An 18,560-nucleotide genomic window follows, 5' to 3' on the forward strand; every position below is an offset into this window, starting at 1 on the left:
TTTTATTTTAAAACAATAGTAAACAATTTTATTTATCGTCTTAATCCAAACCACCTGACATCTGGCTTATCTCTGGCCAAAAAATAAAATGGGAAGGAGAGAGGAATATGGGGACTGACCTAACTTCCCTGGAAATAAGCCCATTTTCCTGACATCTGGAATGGTTTGGGGATACTGTCTTTGCAAAAGAGAAAAGAAAAGCACCACCAAGGCGTGCTTCAGCAGCAGCAGCTCAGGAAACCAATTTTTTTTCTTCAGTGATTTGAAAATGTCCCAAACTGTCCAGTTCAATTCTAGATATTTCTTGGGGTTTAGACATATCTTCCCCTCAATGATTCCATTTAAAAGCAACTTTAAAACAAGAGACCCACATACAAGTAAAATAACCCTTATGACAACTTCCTCAAGACATCCAAGTTCTTCTGTCCAGCATGAGACCTGGTCTGATCAAACATATTGCCAGCTAACATATTTCCAGTCTGTAGTAGCCCCCCGTGAACGGGCTGAGACTTCACTCACTCCTTTGGAGTGAAGCCTCAAGGAAAGACAAGTATCTGAGCCCAGCAGGGGAAGAAGAGTGGTTGCAGGCACACACGCCTAGCTCAATTCAAGGTTCTTTCCTTTTTGTTTTGAGTGGGTGGGTGGGTGGGTAGGTAGGGGATCTGAAGTGTCTGGGACACTAGAAGTGGGAAGAGGTGAAAGGAATTAAAAAGCAATTGCTACCTGATGGCAAGACAAAAAGACAACTGTAAAACAGCTCAGGTTTCCCATCTACAATGTAAATAACATTTTTAAAAAGTTCTTTCATTATAGAAGGTACAACCCATTGCACGGCCAGGGATCAGAGAAGGCTCTTGGATGAGATCACTGCTGTCAAGAAATGTCATAACCAGACCAATGAAGCACTGTTTCTCTAAGTTATCATTCTCCCAAACATGGAAATAGCTGTGTTACAGGGAACAATACTCAGAAACAGCATCCACCATAATAGGCTATTATCAGCAGAGAGAAGATAGGAATCAGAAAGGGATGATTTCCCCAGATGTTCTGCCATAAGCCCCCATGTTCCACAACCATGCTAAGAGGAGAGGTAGGCTGCTTCCTAGTGTTCAAAGCAAAATGTCCATCAAGCTTTGTTTCTTCCATACAAAGTGCAGATAGATGGAACTGATGTCATCCAAATGGTCTGGAGTTTAAGACTCTTCCTGTGCCACTGAGAAACCAACTCTCCTCAATGGTTTCCTCTTCAGAAAGGCATTTCTCCAGCCCTAGCTCCCACCTCAAAAATCAAATTAATCTTAGAAAAAAATAATAAATAGCATGTATATTTCATACCACCTAAACTCCACGCAAATAATTGGCTGTTCGATTTTTCCCCACTCACTCTGTCTCAAGCTCTCAGATGAAAGCTTTCTTCTTTCTCCTCTATCATCCCACCCTCAACCCCTTCCTCTGGCCTCCAATGTTAGAGTACATTCTGTCTCTCAGTGTGCAGTGGTAGTATGGGCAAGGTCCATTTGCATCCTGGTCCCATAGGCAGTGGGGACACCTGGCAAGCCACCCAAGCCAACACCCAGGCCTCTGGATCCCTGCTGAAGGCCCCAGTCTGGCCTTTGGTCCCTCTTGTTGATTAAAAAAAAAGAAAAAGAAAAAGAAAAAGGCTTCATGTGGTGACTTGGGTCTGTCGAGGTCTCCGTGGCAGCATCCTACCAGTCAGATCTGTGGGGCTGGCCCAGCCACGCCCAAGCACTCTCACTGCAGCTTTGTACCCAACTTTCGCTGTCTGTTTCTGCAAGGTGGCATTGAACAGGTGACCGGAGAATGGTAAAAAAGAAACAAAAAGTAAGGTCTTCCTCTATGAGGGTAAACAATTCACTTCCCTTTCCTCTAAAGTTGTGTTGGCAATCTAACTATCAATAATATGGAATTAGGTCTTGATCAATGATACGTGTAAAACCCAGTGGAATTGTGCGTTGGCTAAGAGGGGTTGGGGGTTGGGATTGGGGGAGAGGGAAAGAACATGAAATATGTAACTAGGAGAAAATATTCAAAATAAAAAATAATTTCAAAAAAAAAAGTTGTGTTGCCTATGCCACATGTACTAGAGAGATATGGCACACAATGTGAGAATAGCAGTTTGGGCACTCTGTCTCTAAAGGTTTGCCATCACTGTTCTAAAGTCTTTCTCTGCTCTCTATAAAAGTATTTTTATTAACACTTCTCAGTTTAGAAAGAAATTGTTCATGCCCTCTGTCTCATTTGATTTTCATGACAGCCTTGTGAAGCAGGGATGTCAGCCAAGAAATATTATTCCTACTTTACAGATAAGCAAACTGAAACTCAGAGAGAAGGGCAGTTATTTGCTCAAGGTCACACACCTAAAAGAGGTAGACTTCAATCACCATTTAATATAGTCTTCACTATGTCATAATCCCCAGGCAGGCAGAAAGGCAGGCAACTCTCTCCACCCCTGGCCAGCTGTGTCCTTTTTGCCATTAATGAGATTGCCTTGCCCCAAAGCCCTCAAATCCTCTTTCCTAACACATGTGGGACTTTACCAATTCAGCTTGTTATTCTAATTTAGCCCAGGATGCACATCTCTAAAGTGGCCTACCAGTCCACACACCACTAGGATTTTCTTTCTTTTTCAGGAACCCTGGTAACTCTCTCATTTGGATGGTTATTAATCCTCTGGATTGGAAAACTATATACTTGGCCAGAGGGATAGGCTCTTGATTCAAGGCCAGTCTCCTATCGTACTCACCTGGCCTCTGCTCTGGTGACTGTGTATTCAAACCACAGGACATTGGGGATGAGGCTTGTATCTCGAATTAAGAAGAACTCAGAGATGGGCCTAGGGAAAAAGAGCAGCAACACACTCAGATAGCTCATCTTCTGCAAAGCCAGCCCAGAACCCTCCCAAACTATCAAGTCCTGAGGAAAGAGTCCAACTGTCCTGAAAGAGAGCCAGGGGAATAAGGGAGGGAGTCCTCAAGTCCTGATGATGAGACTGAGTCAAACAGCAGCCAGTTCTCATTGTAAGGGCATGGAAGGTGCTGAAAGAGATAGTGTTGGCTTGCCACATCTGACTGGGACCAAAGCTCCAGGGACTATATTCTCATATAGTTCTAGACACAGAGTCTGGTGCATGTAAGTCTGAGACCTGAGGATTCTGAACTGTGCCTACACAGGGAGAAGATATTGTCCTAGAGCTCAGAAGTTCTAAGCCAGAGGAATGCCCAGAGTCTAAGCCACAAATTCCTAAGCACGTAGATAGAGTAAAGGTGATAACTGGGTCTTCCACATTTCCTGAGGCTCATTCAGAATCTTAAAACACCTTCCTACTTGGGATTTTGTAAAGGAAGAGTCTGGAGAGCCTTGACAATGGAGACCTGAGCTAGCAATCAGGATGCATGGATTCTCTTCCTAACTTTGCCACAGGTCAGTCCTGACAGTATGCAAACCATCCCTGGAAGAAGAGCTCCCAATGGACCCAGGGAAGAATGAGAACATGGGGTGGGGAGGAAAAGGTCCCTGAACACCCTGGAAGAGAAGAAGTTGGGGAAAAGGGATTTGGGAGGGAATTACCAGGCTGCTATCCTGGGGAACAGTGGAGTGAGGATCTCCTGTGTGAAGGCAAACCACGCAACAGCCATGATGCTTCCTGCAACACCTCCATAGAGAACCTGGCTCCAGGTGTGGTACAACAAATACACTCTTCAGCAGAAAGCAATGGGAAGGAACCAATGAGAGAGATAGACATACATCAGACAGACAGTTCCTAGAAGCCCAGGATGCCAGGTCAGAGCTAAGGCTAAGAGGCAAAGATGGTCAAGTGCCTAGCACCTGAGACGCGATCCGTGCTTCCCATGGGTTCAGTTGGACAACTCCTTTCTTGAAGGTTCAGCAAGGTTCTGACCTCAAGCCCAGGAACCCTAAACTCCAAATCCATGGAGGACCTCAAGAACAGTAAGGCTAAGTCTTATTTATGGGGGAGTTTCTTGAATCTAACCAAAATGTGGTGAGCTAAGTAGGGACCAGGAATGGTGAACAGATAAAAGCAGTAATTAGGACTTCCTCTTCAGTATGTTAAGCGGAATCCTAAAAAACAACTCCATCATATATACTCCTGCTCTGTAGATTACTATCCTTCAGTTTTAATAATTTGGTGGCCCCCATGGCTGAGTTATCTTCAGTATCCATGGGAGGGAGAGAGGCCTAGGGTTATGCTTACAGGCCAAAAATGAGCCAGAAAGGGGAGAAGCTAAGCTTAGGGTTAAGTAAAGGAACCCAGGGACAATTAAGAGGCCCTGAGGGGAGGGACCAGTCCCTGAAGGAGCTGTGAACAGAGGAGGTAAGAAAGATGGATGAGCAAGAAGGAGGGCAAATACCACTGCATACCTACTATATGAGACGAGAAAGGCTACTGTCACAAGGCCCAGAGAGAGCACGTGTCTCCATAACAAGTCCAAAAACCTGGCGTTGTTTGTTTGATGCATTCTGGAAAAGGGGGGAAGAAATAGGGGCTGGTCAGGAGATTGGTAAAACAGGTCCTTGGCCTTTCATTCCTCAGTGCTGAAGTAACAATCTTCACTGCTTAGGCCTCAGCATCCTTGACCTCTCCTTTCTGCAGCTTTTGACCCCAATAACAATTAACACCTTCTGAAAACATGGCTTCTAGAACACCCCATTTGCCTGGTTCTCCTTCAATATCTTACTACTTTACCTAAGTCACTTTCCATAGATCTACTTCTCTATCTTGCTTCCTAACCATGGCTATCCCAACCAAGTGACCCAGGGACAAGGCAAGGATTCAAGTGGAGAGGAATGTCTTTGACCATTCTAGGAGATGGGTACAGGAGATGCCAGTACTTAGACAAAGTTCTCAGCCAGAGCCAGTGGGTGGCTTGGAGTGGATGAGGGCACAGAAAAAATGACTACCAAATCTGAGATGTCCATAACCACAGTAGTAACCGCCCCCCTCAAACTTTCCCAGGAAAGTACTTTACCTTAAATAAAGGAAAAGGAAGGAGTAGACTGAGAAGAACCACATAAACTGGGAATGGCTGGAAGGCATCCCATATTTGGTATTCACCATGGAGTGGGTATCTAAGAACAAGCAGACAACGTCCATCAGGCAGCGTCTGGGGCACAGAGATGTTGTCCCCCTGGATATCCAGTTCCCCCAAATCTTCATCAAGCTTCAGGTCTCCCACTGCACCCCTCCAAAGGTCCCACCATACCTCCACAGGGCCGGGGCTCCTGGATAATGTGCTTTATTAGCCAGTTGACCCCCTCGTTGAGTACCAGGCCCCCCAGGAAAGAAATCTGTAAAAGAAGGAGTGGAATCAACTCTGCCTTTGGAACCCATAACCAAATCCCTCCCTCCCCACCCAGATGCTGACCCGAGCCACTATTCCTAGATGAGAGGATTAATCTGGGGCCATCAGGATAGTAAAAAACACTGATGTATGGATACATATGTGTGCACACACATATACACACACACTGCTAGCTTGCCTAGGTGTGAGTGCTATCCTGGTACAATCGAGCAAGGCAAACACAGTGTAGTGGGAAAGAGTACTGGATTAGGAATCAGAGGACTTGGGTTCAAATCTTGCCTCTTCCATCTACTACCTATGTGTCCTTGGGCAAGTAACATCAGGTCTCTTGACTCCCGAATTCCTCCGTAGTAAACTGAGGCAGTTGTACTAGATGAGACCTGAGGTTCCTTCCAGCTCTAATTTCTATGATCATCTGCAGCAGGAGTCCTGGGTCTGGGAAACTCCCTGGCTTGCCTTAAGTCACCTAGAACAACTGCCTACAACATGGAAGAGGGCCACAGGTGTTTCCCCACTGCTTCTTACCAGTCTTATAGAGATAAGCCTCCCCACAAATCAAGAAGAGGTAATGTACAGAGTCACAGTAAGGGGGAAAAAGGGCTGGTGGGAGAGGGGGGTGTGGATGGACTCACAGTGTGAAGTTCTCGCTTGAATATGATGAGTGTCACAAAGCCAACAATAACGAAGATGGGGCTGAGGCTCAGGTATGCAAGGAGGTGGCCAGAAAGATCACCTGGGGATGGTGGGAGGCAAGGAAATGGAGAACCAATCAGAAACCATCTGTTTCAGTAAGAAACCCAGCAGAAAGCCACCAAAAAGCCAGTGCAAGGGCTCAGAAAGCCCAGGAGAAACCTTCAAGTCTGACCCAGGACAGCAGTTCTGATGGTGAAGGCTGACTCCACACCATGAGAAGGGAGCAGGAATCGCAAAGCAGAAGCTCCAGTTAACCAGCCTTTGCAATGGGAGAAAGCAGGTTCCAAGAGAAAGCCACATCTCCTTGGCTCCTCCCCAAAGAAAGTACAGAGGAAAGCCGAGGAAATGAAGAGAAGAGGCTCAGGGTCTTTCCCTGCAGTGACCAAAAACGAGGATACAAGTGACTCAACACAACTTATGCTTCTTGTATGGAAACTCAGCTTGAGGTACAGACCACCCCCTAGACAGTGTGGCTGCCTCTCCCCACCCAATACAGCCCTCCCAGGTTGCAGGCTCCTGTGGCTTCAGAACATTTTCTCCTTCTTTTAGAAATACACTCTAAAACCAACTGAGGCTCTTGATTCTTACCCTAGGGCTTAACCAATCTCTGGGGAAAAGAGAGGAGAGGGAGAGGTAGTGGTGATGGAGAGTTGCAATTTGCCACCAGTTTTACCTTATCTATACTCTCTCTATGTCAAACAATACTTGCCCCATCTCAAACCTCTTCCTAAGGCCAATACCTGGTACATTTCCTAGAAAACAGCCCAGGCCAAAGGCCAGATCCATACTGAAATAATTCTAACATAGGAAATGATCCCAAACAAACCTAACTGGGCTTCAGCCAGTTTGCACAGAGATCCAGAAAACACCAAGTCAAGCTCCAACCCCAGGTAGAAAAACTGGGGGGGGGGGGGGAGAGAAGAACAGAGATCTTTGAGGCCCAGGTAACCCTGGGACTCCCAATGAATGACTCAAGGAATCCAGGCTGAGAGGGAAGCATTTGCCAGGGTGATTTCATTCCAAACTTCCTTCAGCAGAATCATAGCAAAGAGTTAGTCTAGGAGATGTTAAAAACCCCAGTCAAGAAATGAAGAGACCAGAGTTTGGGTCTGATTCTGTAATTAAATGTGGGACTTGGGCAAGTCATATTGCTTCTCTGAGCCTCAGTTTCCTTATTTGTAAGTCAAAAGACTAAACTACGTAGTCTCTAATACTATAAAATTCTATAGCAATAAAAAATATTCGTAGAATTTAAGGACTTATATCTTCTTTCTCTATCTCAAAATTCTGGAGAGCATTTGTTCAGCTCTCTTTGTTCCCATAATTCCTTACCTTACGTTAAACTCATCTATACACATGTAATATCCTATAGAATGGAAGCTCCTTGAAGGCAGGGTTTACTTCTTTTTCATCTTTATGTCCAGCATCTAGCAGAATACCTGGCACCTAGCAGCCACAGAAATTTCAACTGAATTTGAATAAGTACAATAGCATCTCTACTGAAACTTCCTGAGGCTCAGGAAGCTTAGGTAGACCAAATAATGACAGAGTTGGGATGCTAAACAAGCTGTCTGATTGTAAGAAAAGTGTTCTGTGAAGACCAGCAAGCTGCATCCTTCAAGTCTATATTCTTGGGGGTATCTAGCAGAGTCAGACACAAAAAGGTTCCTGATCAAGGCCTCTAATGCCTTTAGCCATTTCTCTGAGGGTCGTGGCTGAGTCTCTTGTCCGCTTCCACTGTCTACAGAAGGTCTAAATAATATTTTTTTTTTGGCAGCAGCAAAGGGGAGATATAAATGGGACAGAACAGTGAACACACAATGATGACATGTGACAAGAGATATCCTTTTGCTGATTCCTCTCCTCTTTCCAGAGCCCAAAAGCAAGGATACTTGAAGGAGCCAAATCTGCCAAACAACAGACTCTGTGTTCCCCTTAATGCAAGCGGAGGCAGGAAAGATAGGGATATTCCCACTGACTTCAGCAAGAAATCACTTTTGATTCATGTGGTTTCTTTGTTTTGTTTTGTTTTTTCATTTTGGGAGCTGGGGGGGGGGGGTGATAATCATTATTGCCCAAAAATCCATCTCATTGAGGCAGCTAGGTGACACAATGATTAGAGCACCAGATTTGGAGTCCAGAAGACCTGAATTCAAATGTGGCCTCAGATACTTTCTATATGTGTGACCCTATGCAAGTCACTTGACCCCAATCACTTAACCCTTGCCCTTCCCTCTTAAAATTGTTACTAAGATATAAAGTAAATGTTTTAAAAAAAAACTATTTTGTTGGTTATGCAAATAGCTTAGGAAAATCTGTATACCTTCACCCTTGGAGGGGGCTAAGTGAGCTAAGGACCAAACTTTCTGTCAAACTTCTGTTGTTCAGTGAGATAGAAAACAAAACTATTCAGCTATATATTTCCCTCTAGACTGGGCCTTGGATTAGTTGGAATATTGTGTGCTATATATACATTGTAGAATTTAAAATCCAATTAGGTGTCCTTTTTCTGCATAGGAATGGGTCTTGGCTATGTAACCCTGGAACTTCAATATACCCCAACTTAAGTCTAAGAGGACTCTTTCCCATAATGACATTATTTCATCCTCAGGATGGATTTGGCCTTTGTTTGGCTGTTTCAAAAGCAATACTGTACCAGGTATTGTTCCCAAATAGCTGTGAGATGTAGGGCAACTCACTTCATCTGAGTCTCAGTTTCCTCATCTGTAAAATGGGAATAACATACAGCTATTAAAACTTAAAACTGCACCAGAATTTGTGGTATGACCTGTATTTTCTTTGTATTACTACCCAACCTCACAGGATGGTATTGAGAAAAGTACTTTGTAAACTTGAAAAAAAAAAAAAAGAAGAAAGAAAGAAAGAAAGAAAGAAAGAAAGAAAGAAAGAAAGAAAGAAAGAAAGAAGGAAAGAAAGAAAGAAAGAAAAAGAAAGAAAAGCTGTAAAAACATAAGTTCTGAATCCTGTGTCAGACTTGGAAGCATATGCAGACAAAGGGCAGGACCAAGCTTTCCAGGTCAGCATCCTTCCCACCCTCCTCCCCCAAACACACACACACCCCTTTTTAACAGATCACAAAAAGCAGGCGGAAACTCATTCCTTCACATCCCGTCCTTTCCCCAGACAGCCTGGGCTCAGTCCAGCCTTTGGAGCCACACCACAGAGTCCAAAGGGTCCCAGGATCCACATCCTGCAGCAGGAGAGTAGGGGTCAAGGGAGGGGGAGGGGGAAGATTTGACCCGGGGCGCCAGAGGAAAGAGTCTCCCGGCTGTAATCAGAGGCAGCTTCAGTGGGGACTTCTCCAGCTCCTGAATGCGACAAGGCGGTCAAGCGGCGTCTACAGGGGGCAAGGAGGATGGGCGGCTGGCCCGAGACAAGGAAACTCCCAAGTGCTCACGCACCGTCCCCTCCCAAGCCGAGGGGGCAACACTCCCTCGGCATCTCTGATTCTCTAGTCTTCAGGGGGCAGTGGCGGGGGAAGAGAGAGTCCTGAGACCCAAACCATTCCATGCACCTAACAACTCTGCACCCCACAAGCCCACTTCACGGGTCCGTGCCACTGAGCCCAGGTAACTAGCCGCGCAGGCGCAGAGTGAGTGAGCCAGCGGCTCACAATTTAGCACAGCTCATCGCCACCTCACTGCGCTTGCGCATTATGCTCAGCGCCGGGACCCTTCAATGGCTCACTATTTGACAGCTGCCACCCCAGCCCCCGGCTGCCCCCTCCCCTGGCTCACCAAGGAAGGTAGAGGCCGGGTGAGGAGGGGCGAAACACAGGGGAGATTTCTCTTGAGAGCCTGGGGCTGAGTTTTACCTGCAGGATATTCGACGTGGGTGAGGGTCACCGGCCGCCATGAAGCGGGGAGCGAGCACTGTCCGTCCGCTGCCATCTTACCCGGAGACCGGGCTTTGCCTATTAGCCAATCAGGAGAAAGAGGGGAGATGGTTCTGCCCTATCACGCTTAGACGACTCTTCACACCCAATCGTCGGCCGCTACAGGTAGTGGCGCAGCCCATCAGCGCGCAAGCCATCGGCCTAGCCAGAGCAACGAATCAGAGAGTGGGGTTCGTGGAGCCTTCGAGCTTCCCCCACTGGGGTTCAATCCATTGCAAGCACAGGTACAGTCCTGGCCAATCAGAGCAAGGTAAGGTTACAGCCCATAAACTGGAGCAGTGTGACCAATCAGAAAAAGAGACTGACGCCAAAGGGGCGGGCAGAATGAACCAATCAGTCTTTAGCTTGGGGGGCGTGTTGGACTTTGGTGGGAGCTTTGGTTTGGGGGCCTGTCTCAAGACTTATTCGTGCTCTAGAGTAGTTGGGGTTCCGCTCTGACCTTGGGTCTGCGCTTTTTAGTACCGCCTAGTCCTAGATTGTTCTCAGCGGCAGGGTCCCAGGGCATTTATAGCTCCTTAGTCGGTCTACCTAAGAACTGAGGAATTAAGAGCTACTGTTGTCTGGGATTGCTCAAATCAGTCTCTTTGGACGAATAAAAAATCCGAAGGAAAAAAACCTATTTTTTAAAAAATTATTTCTCTCCTTTTTGCTCTTACCCCGTCCTTGAGAAGGCAAGCATATCAATTATACATGTGAAGCCCGGTAAAACATATTTCCTTATTAGCCACACGCGAAAGCAAGGATAATGAAGTTTTTAAAAGATGCTTCCGTCTGCATTCAGAGTTCATCAGTTCTCTCTCTTTCTCCTTCTTTTAGAAATAAGCATGGATAGAATTTTTCATCAACTATATTCTTGTTAAAAGAACAATTTATTATCCTTCAGACTAAGCCCCTACACCTACATCCATAGTCCTCCTGTCTGGGAGAATTGATCCCTTAGGAGGGCTGGCACAGTAGGACCTGGAGTCAGGAAGAGGTATTATAAATCTAGCCTTAGAAAATAGCTGTGACCTGGGAAATCTTATTATCCCACAAGATTGAATCTGCTCCAGGGGATTTCTGGCACCCATCCCAGTCTTCTCATTTCCCACCAGCTATACTACTTTTATGTCTCTTTGGATTTCTCCATGATACTCCAGAGTGCAGGGTATCTTCCCATACTCCTTCCCCCAGCCACTGGAACTCAGCTTTAGTCTTCCCCTTTTAGATTATAAACTCCTTGAGGGCAGGACCTGTCTTTATTTGTATTTGCACATGGAAGGTGCTTAATAAATGTTTATTGACTATGCCTGTAAACTGGGTAAGTCCCTGCCAAATGAGGCAGTCACCTTTGTCTACATCAATTTTCTCATCTGTAAAATGAGGATAATAATATCGCCAACCTAGAAAGGTTGTGAAATTAAAATGAGATATCTGTAAGGTGCTTTTAAATAAAATGCTTTAAATACTATATAAATGGTAGCTGTTATTATCTGTAAGATAGGGATAATAATATTTGTCCTACTTACTTTGCAGGATTTGGGGAAGAACGCATTTTATAAACTTTAAAACACTATATAAAAAGTGGCTTATAATGACTCTTTTTTTTTTTTTTAACCCTTAACTTTTGTATATTGGCTCCTAGGTGGAAGCGTGGTAAGGGTGGGCAATGGGGATCAAGTGACTTGCCCAGGGTCATACAACTGGGAAGTGTCTGAGGCTGGATTTGAACCTAGGACCTCCTGTCTCTAGGCCTGACTCTCAATCCACTGAGCTACCCAGCTGCCCCTGGCTTATAATGACTCTTGTTTTCTCTCATTTCAAAAAATTCTGTTTGCCCTTCTTATGTGAAAGGTACAAAGATGTGAAAAATTCTGGTCCTTCCCTCCAGGCAACTTACAGTCTTTCCAGGATCACATACCTTTTTTTTTCACATAAGTAGGCAAAAACATTTCTTCGGAATTAGTCCTCAGACACTTTCCTTTACACTCTTCAGACAGCTCTGACTCAGTTTGAGCTTTGAAACACATCCCATTACTCAATACACAGCAATAAATGTTCATAGTAACCTAGTGTTTTATAAACCTTAAGATCCAAGCTTTTGGGAGAACTCACTATTTGACAAAAACTGCCAGGAAAACTGGAAAACAATGTGGCAGAAACTAGGTATAGACTAGCGTCTCACACCATATACCAAGATAAAGTCAAAATGGATACATGATTTAGAAATAAAGGGTGATACTATAAATAAATTAGAGGACCATGGGATAATTTGCCTGTCAGACATATGAATAAGAGAAGAATTTATGACCAAACAAGACATAGAGAATATTATGAGATGTAAAATGGATAATTTTAATGTGTTAAATTAAATACAATAAGTTAAAAAACCAAATGCAACTAAGATTAGAAGAGAAACAAAAAACTGGGGGAAAATGTTTATAGTAAATGTCTGACAAAGACCTCATTTCTCCATATATAAAGAACTGAGTCAAATTTATAAACATTTAAGTCATTCTCCAATTGACAAACAGACCAAGAATATGAACACCTATCAGATTGGTTGTGGAAGACCAAGAGCTTAAAACAGCACCCCCCCCCCATTCTCTCTCCTCTGTTCTATAAGTTTACAAAGAGGACATAGGTGCAGAGAAGAGAGCAAAGTAACCTTGAAAAAGATATGGAAAGAGAGAAAGCAGAGAGAAATCTCCCTGGCTCCAGAGGCTAGGATCTAGTCAAAATTATTTTTGTTGACCATTTGTTTCCCTTAATGAGCTACCTTGATAGAGAGTAGATAAATATGCACATTGCTTCTGGCTGAGAGGCTAGAACTGCAGAAGTCTGAGAGAGCTAGCAGTAGCCTAAAGCCTGTTGATAGAGTAACATGGTAGATTAAAACTAAATTGTTAGTTAGGGGCAGCTGGGTAGCTCAGTGGATTGAGAGCCAGGCCTAGAGATGGGAGGTCCTAGGTTCAAATACGGCCTCAGACACTTCCCAGCTGTGTGACCCTGGGCAAGTCACTTGACCGCCATTGCCCACCCTTACCACTCTTCCACCTATAAGTCAATACACAGAACTTAAGGGTTAAAAAAAAAAAACTAAATTGTTAGGAGTATGCTGGTAACAAGTGCCATCCTATTAGCTCTTCAGTAACCCTCACCCCTGTCTCTTCCTGAGACCCAGTGCAACACTCTGGCCCATGAGACATCATAGTAAATCGTTATAATTGGTCAATGTGACAAAGATGGAAAATAAGAGATTTTGGAAGGGATGTTGGAAAATGGAAACACTAATGCACTGTTGGTGGAGCTGTGAACTGATACAACCATTCTGGAGAACAATTTGGAACCCCACTCCCACAGGCCATAAACATGTGATCACTTTTTTACCCAACAATATCACCACTAGGTCTATATTCCAAAGAGATCAAAGAAAGGGGAAAGGACCCACTTGTACAAAAATATTTATTGCAGCTCTTTTTGTAGGAGCAATGAATTGGAAACTTAGGGAATGTCCATCAATTGGGGAATGACTGATCAGGTAATATGATACTATTGTGCCACTGTAAAAGGAACTGATAAGAGTCTGAATGCAGATAGATGCATACCATTTTCACTTTATATCCTTCATGAGCATTTTCTTGTATGTGTGATGTGTCTTCTTTCACAACATGACAAATATGGAAATATGTATTGCATTAAAAAATCTATATCATGTTGTTTGCCACCTCAGGAAAGGGAGGAGGGGGAGGAGAGGAGGGAGGAAAAAAATTTAGATGGCAAAATGTCAGAAAATTATATATGTTTCTATAAATGTTTAAAAATTGGAAACAATATATAATAAAGCCTTAGGGGAAAAAAGGAAGAAAGAAACACAATCCCAAAAGCTTGGAATATGTTGTCTGGTAGATCTGTGGGTAAGGGAAGAATTTATGATCAAACCAAATTTGTGACCAGAGATAGCGCTATGGAATGTAAAGTGGATAATTTTGATTATATTAAATTTAAGAAAATTTTTGCACAGGCAAAGCCAATGCAACCAAGATTAGAAGGAAAATAGAGAAGTGGGGGAGGGTGGGGGAATTTTAATAGCAAATTTCTTTGTTACAGGCTTCATTTCTCAAATAGGTAGAGAACTGAGTAAAATTTATAGGAATACAAGTCATTCCCCAATTGATAAATGTCAAAGGATATAAACAGGAAGTTTTCAGAAAAAGAAATCAAAGCTATCCATAGCCATATGAAGAAATGCTCCAAATCACTATTGATGAGAGAAATGAAAAGTAAAACTATTCTGAGGTGCCACCTCACACCTATCGGATTGGCTAATATAACAGAAAAGGAAAATGACAAATGTTGAAGAGGATGTAGGAAAATTGAAATACTAATGCACTGTTGGTGGAATTGTGAACTACTCCAACCATTTTGGAGAATAATTTGGAACTATGCACAAAGACCTATAAAAACTGTACGTACCTTTGACCCAGTAATATTACTACTTGGTCTATTACCCAAAGAGATTTTTAAAAGAGTGGGGGACCTATATGTATAAAAACATTTACAACAGCTCTTTTTGTGGTGGCAAAAAACTGGAAATTGAGGGGAAATATTATTCGGAGGATGGTTCAACAAGTGGTAGTATATGATTGTGCTATAAATTGTAGTATACTATTGTGCTCTAAGAAATGATGAACACAGACTGATATAAAGTGAAGTGAGCAGAACCAGGAGAACACTGTACACAGTAACAGTGTATTACTGTTACTTATGTTTTTTATTTAATGATCAACTGTGAATGACTCATCTATTTTCAACAATACAATGATCTAAGATGATTTCAAAGGACTTGTGAAGAATGCTAACCATCTTCAGAGAAAGAACTGATGGAGTCTGAATGCAGATTAAAGCATACTTTTTTTAACTTTATTTTTCCTCTTGAGTTTTGTTTTTGTTTTTTTTTTTTGGTCTGTCCTTTATTTTGCAACATGGCTAATAAGGAAATATGTTTTGCACGACTGCACATGTATAATCTGTATCAAATTGTTTGCTTTCTCAAGGAGGAGTGAGATGAGGAAGGGAAGGGGAAATGTATTTGGAACTTGCAAGTTTTTTAAATGCATGTTAAAAATGGTTTTAACATAACTGGAAATATATATTTAAAAAATAAAAAGAAAGAAATACACTCCAAGGTCCAAAGGATCTCAAGACTCACACTCTGTCAGAGAAAGCAAAGGATCTAAGATAGAGGGCTCTTCTGAGGGTCAGAGAGAAGGTCTTATTTGGCACCAAGGAAGACATCACATATGTCATGTTCATTATATTTACTAAGAGAATAAAATCAGCTTGAGTTTTAAGGAAGTTTTTTGGGTTTGCCTTTCTTTAATAAGAATTGAAATGTAAATAGAAGAAAATTAAGATAAACTCTATATAATTATAATGATCTGGAAAGTTGACACTAGACAAGAGTTTTAAAAAGGTCCATCCTTCCTCTTTTTTGCCAAGGTGAGAGAAAATGGCTATTTAATACTGCACATACCATAATCAGTCTAAGTTGATATGTTGCCTTGTTTTACTCAACTTTTTTTTTCTTTTTATTCTTTGTTGCAAGGGATAGCCCAAGGGATTCGGGAAGGAGGAAAGATATATTCAAATGAATATGGTATAAAAATACTAAAGAAGCACCATGGCATTGGAAGCTGAGTTGACCTCAGAATCAGGAAACCTTGTGTTCGAGCCACTCCAGTATCTTTGCCAAGAAAACCCCAGAAGGGGTTGTGAAGAGTAAGATACAATTAAACAACAAATATTTGTTGTTGTTTTTTTCTCCTGAAAGGGAGCTAACATTTGTACTGCCCACCTCATAAGTCAGTTCTTAATGTTCTAGTACCTACAACTCTTCATACAGCTGCCCCTTCTTAAAGTTTCTGCTGTCTTTTAGGCATATCTAAATCCTCTATATCATTTAAGTTTCCAATCCTAGTCCTACCTTCTCTCTGAAATCTTCTCTGACCTCTCCAAAGATCAGGAAGCTTTATCTCCTTCCTCTGACTTCCTCTCCGGCCTAGGATTGGTACCAATCCCGTAGTACTTAGTTCTATAGCCTTTATCTTATTTCACCAACCAGTCAAGGGCTTTATTCACCCAGCAGATGGGTGTATGAGGAATGGCCAAACGAATTGTGGTATATGAATGTAATTGGATATTATTCATAAGAAACAGACTATGAATGCAGAGGAACAAGGAAAGGTTTATATGAAATGAATGCAAAGTAACACAAGAACAGGAAAACAATATACACAATGACATAATGATAAAAATGGGGGGGGGGGGAACAGCAAAGCAATTGAAACTGAAAGTTGGGAAATTATAATGGCCACGCTTGGTCCTAAAGAAGAGAAATGAGAAGGTGCTTCCCTTGCTTCTTTGCAGAGGTGGGGGACTAGTTATTGGACCATGTATATGTTAGACTTTCTCAATGTTGGTTTTGCTTCACTTTTTTTGTCCTTTTTTTCCCCTTGTTTAAAAAGATGACTCTCTGGAAGGAAAGGTTTTTCAGCTGTGTCCAACTCTTCATGGCTCCATTTCGGGTTTTCTCAGCAAAGATACTAGAGCGGTTTGCCATTTCCTCCTCCAGCTCATTTATAGATGGGAAAACTGAGACAAACATGATTAAATGATTTGCCCATGGTCACACAGCCAGTAAGTGTCTGAGACCTGACACTATCTATTGTGCCACCTAGCTGCCCCACTAGGAAAGGTAGGGAATAGAAAAATAAAAAGTATCAATAATTTTTTTAAATGGAAAAGTTCCTGAAGACTCTTGTCCCTACTAGAGCAAAGGACAACCTTTTACCTTTGGCACTGCAGGAGTAAAATGGTGTGGGCTCATTCATGTAAAGGGTCAATCAGGGCCTCAAACAAGTACCAACCTGCACACATCTAGAGTACTTCTTTATGTTGTAAATGGGTGACAGCAGAAGCTTTAAGAACAAGGGCAGTTGAACTTGGTGGTAATGTGAGAAAACTGAGACATTAAAGCACTGTTGGGGGAGTTGTGAACTGATTCACCCATTCTGGAGAGCAATTTGGATTTATGCCCAAAAGACTATAAAACCATACATCATACCCTTTTACACAGCAATATCATTTCTAGGTTTGTATCCCAAAGAGATAAGAAACAAAAAGGAGAAGGACCCATATGTTAAAAAATATTTAAAGTAGCTCTTTTTGTGGCAGAAAAGAATTGGCAAGTGAGGAGATACCCATCAGTTGGGGAATACCTGAGTAAGTTATGGCATATGATCGTAATGGAATATAATGACAAGCAGGAGAAGCTCAGAAAAACCTGGAAGGACTTAAACAAACTGATGTAGATTGATGTGACCAAACCAGAACATTGTACATAGTGACAACAATACTATACGATGAACAACTGTGAATAACAACAATCCCAAAGGACTCATGATAAAAAATGTCAGCTGCTTCCAGAGAAAGAACTGATGGTTTGAATCCAGACCAAAGCAAAACTTTTTTCACTTTCTTTTTTTTTGGTCCAGTTTCCTTTCACAAAAGGATTCATATGGGGAAATGTTTTATGTGATTGCATGTGTAAAATCTATGTCAAATCTGGGAGGGGAGGGAGAGGGATAGAATTTGAGACTCAAAATTTTTTTTAAAAATTGTTTTTTTACATATAATTGGGGGGGAAATGTCAAAATGAAAAGAAACAAACCAAACCCTAGGGCAGTCATTAGACAGAGCCATGGCTCTTGTTCTTTTTTGTTTGTTGTTTTTTAACCCTTACCTCCTGACATAGAATGGATATTAAGTATTAATTCCAAGGCAGAACAACACTAAGGGCTAGGCGATTGTAGTTAAGATTAGCCCAGGAAGTGCGGAGGTTGGATTTGAACCTGGGACCTCCCATCTCCAAGCCTAGCTTTCTATTCATTGAGCCACTTCATTTGCCCCTCCTGACTCCCATTCTTATCCCATTTCTGCCAATCTATGAATTTACCTTATGTTCCCCATGTACTCCTGAATCTACCACTGAATGGCTATGACCCTTTACAAGATGTCTAAGCTCCATTCCAGCCAAACAATTATCTGGGTCTATAATCTTTGAAAAGTAGGGAATGAAATACACCCCCCACTGCTATCAGCACAGTTCAGAATTCCTGGGCCAAAAGATGATAAATTAAATTGTCTAGAAAGGAGTACTCTTTAACTTGGTGAAATACCTCATCTATGCTGGCAGCTGCTTGGCTTTTAGAGGTTTCTCCTGCCCAGGGACTGGAGTTTACCAGTGTATGCTTAGATGTGCACTAAAATATATGCACTTTTCATCTGAATCCTTTTGTCACATCTTTATTATATTCCAAGCTGCATAATAGACCTAGTTTTTGTTGGCTGGGAATAAAAAAAAAACCTATTTGCCTAGATCCCCTAAGATCCAATGCATACAATAACTTTTTTTTTAATGTAAAAGAATTCCAAAGAACAAAGGACTGGGAACTGAGGTTCTAGTTCCAATTCTGTTATTAAATCAGCTGTGGGATTTTAAATAAGACATTGTCCCTCTAAAGGCCTCAGTTTCCCCATCTGCATAATGAAAGGGTCGTTTTAGAGCC

At 42.4% G+C, this 18,560-nt stretch overlaps 1 protein-coding gene across 2 annotated transcripts; it reads right to left on the minus strand.

The window, feature by feature from the left end:
- DOLPP1 (dolichyldiphosphatase 1) lies at positions 1-9,951 on the minus strand. Of its 2 annotated transcripts, XM_044661339.1 has the most exons (8): positions 9,871-9,951; positions 5,975-6,075; positions 5,244-5,328; positions 5,010-5,109; positions 4,402-4,500; positions 3,589-3,717; positions 2,765-2,854; positions 1-1,789 (listed from the first exon to the last, which is right to left on the minus strand). In XM_044661339.1, exons 1-8 carry the CDS (start codon positions 9,944-9,946, stop codon positions 1,753-1,755), a joined length of 717 nt encoding a protein of 238 aa, XP_044517274.1. In that variant the 5' UTR covers positions 9,947-9,951; the 3' UTR covers positions 1-1,752. The 2 variants fall into 2 exon arrangements, with proteins under 2 accessions (XP_044517274.1, XP_044517275.1); XM_044661340.1 differs by lacking the exon at positions 3,589-3,717.
- Between the last annotated feature and the right edge of the window lie 8,609 nt (positions 9,952-18,560).

This window comes from Gracilinanus agilis, chromosome 2 (genome assembly GCF_016433145.1).
Source record: "Gracilinanus agilis isolate LMUSP501 chromosome 2, AgileGrace, whole genome shotgun sequence".
In the NCBI taxonomy this organism is placed as follows: domain Eukaryota; kingdom Metazoa; phylum Chordata; class Mammalia; order Didelphimorphia; family Didelphidae; genus Gracilinanus; species Gracilinanus agilis.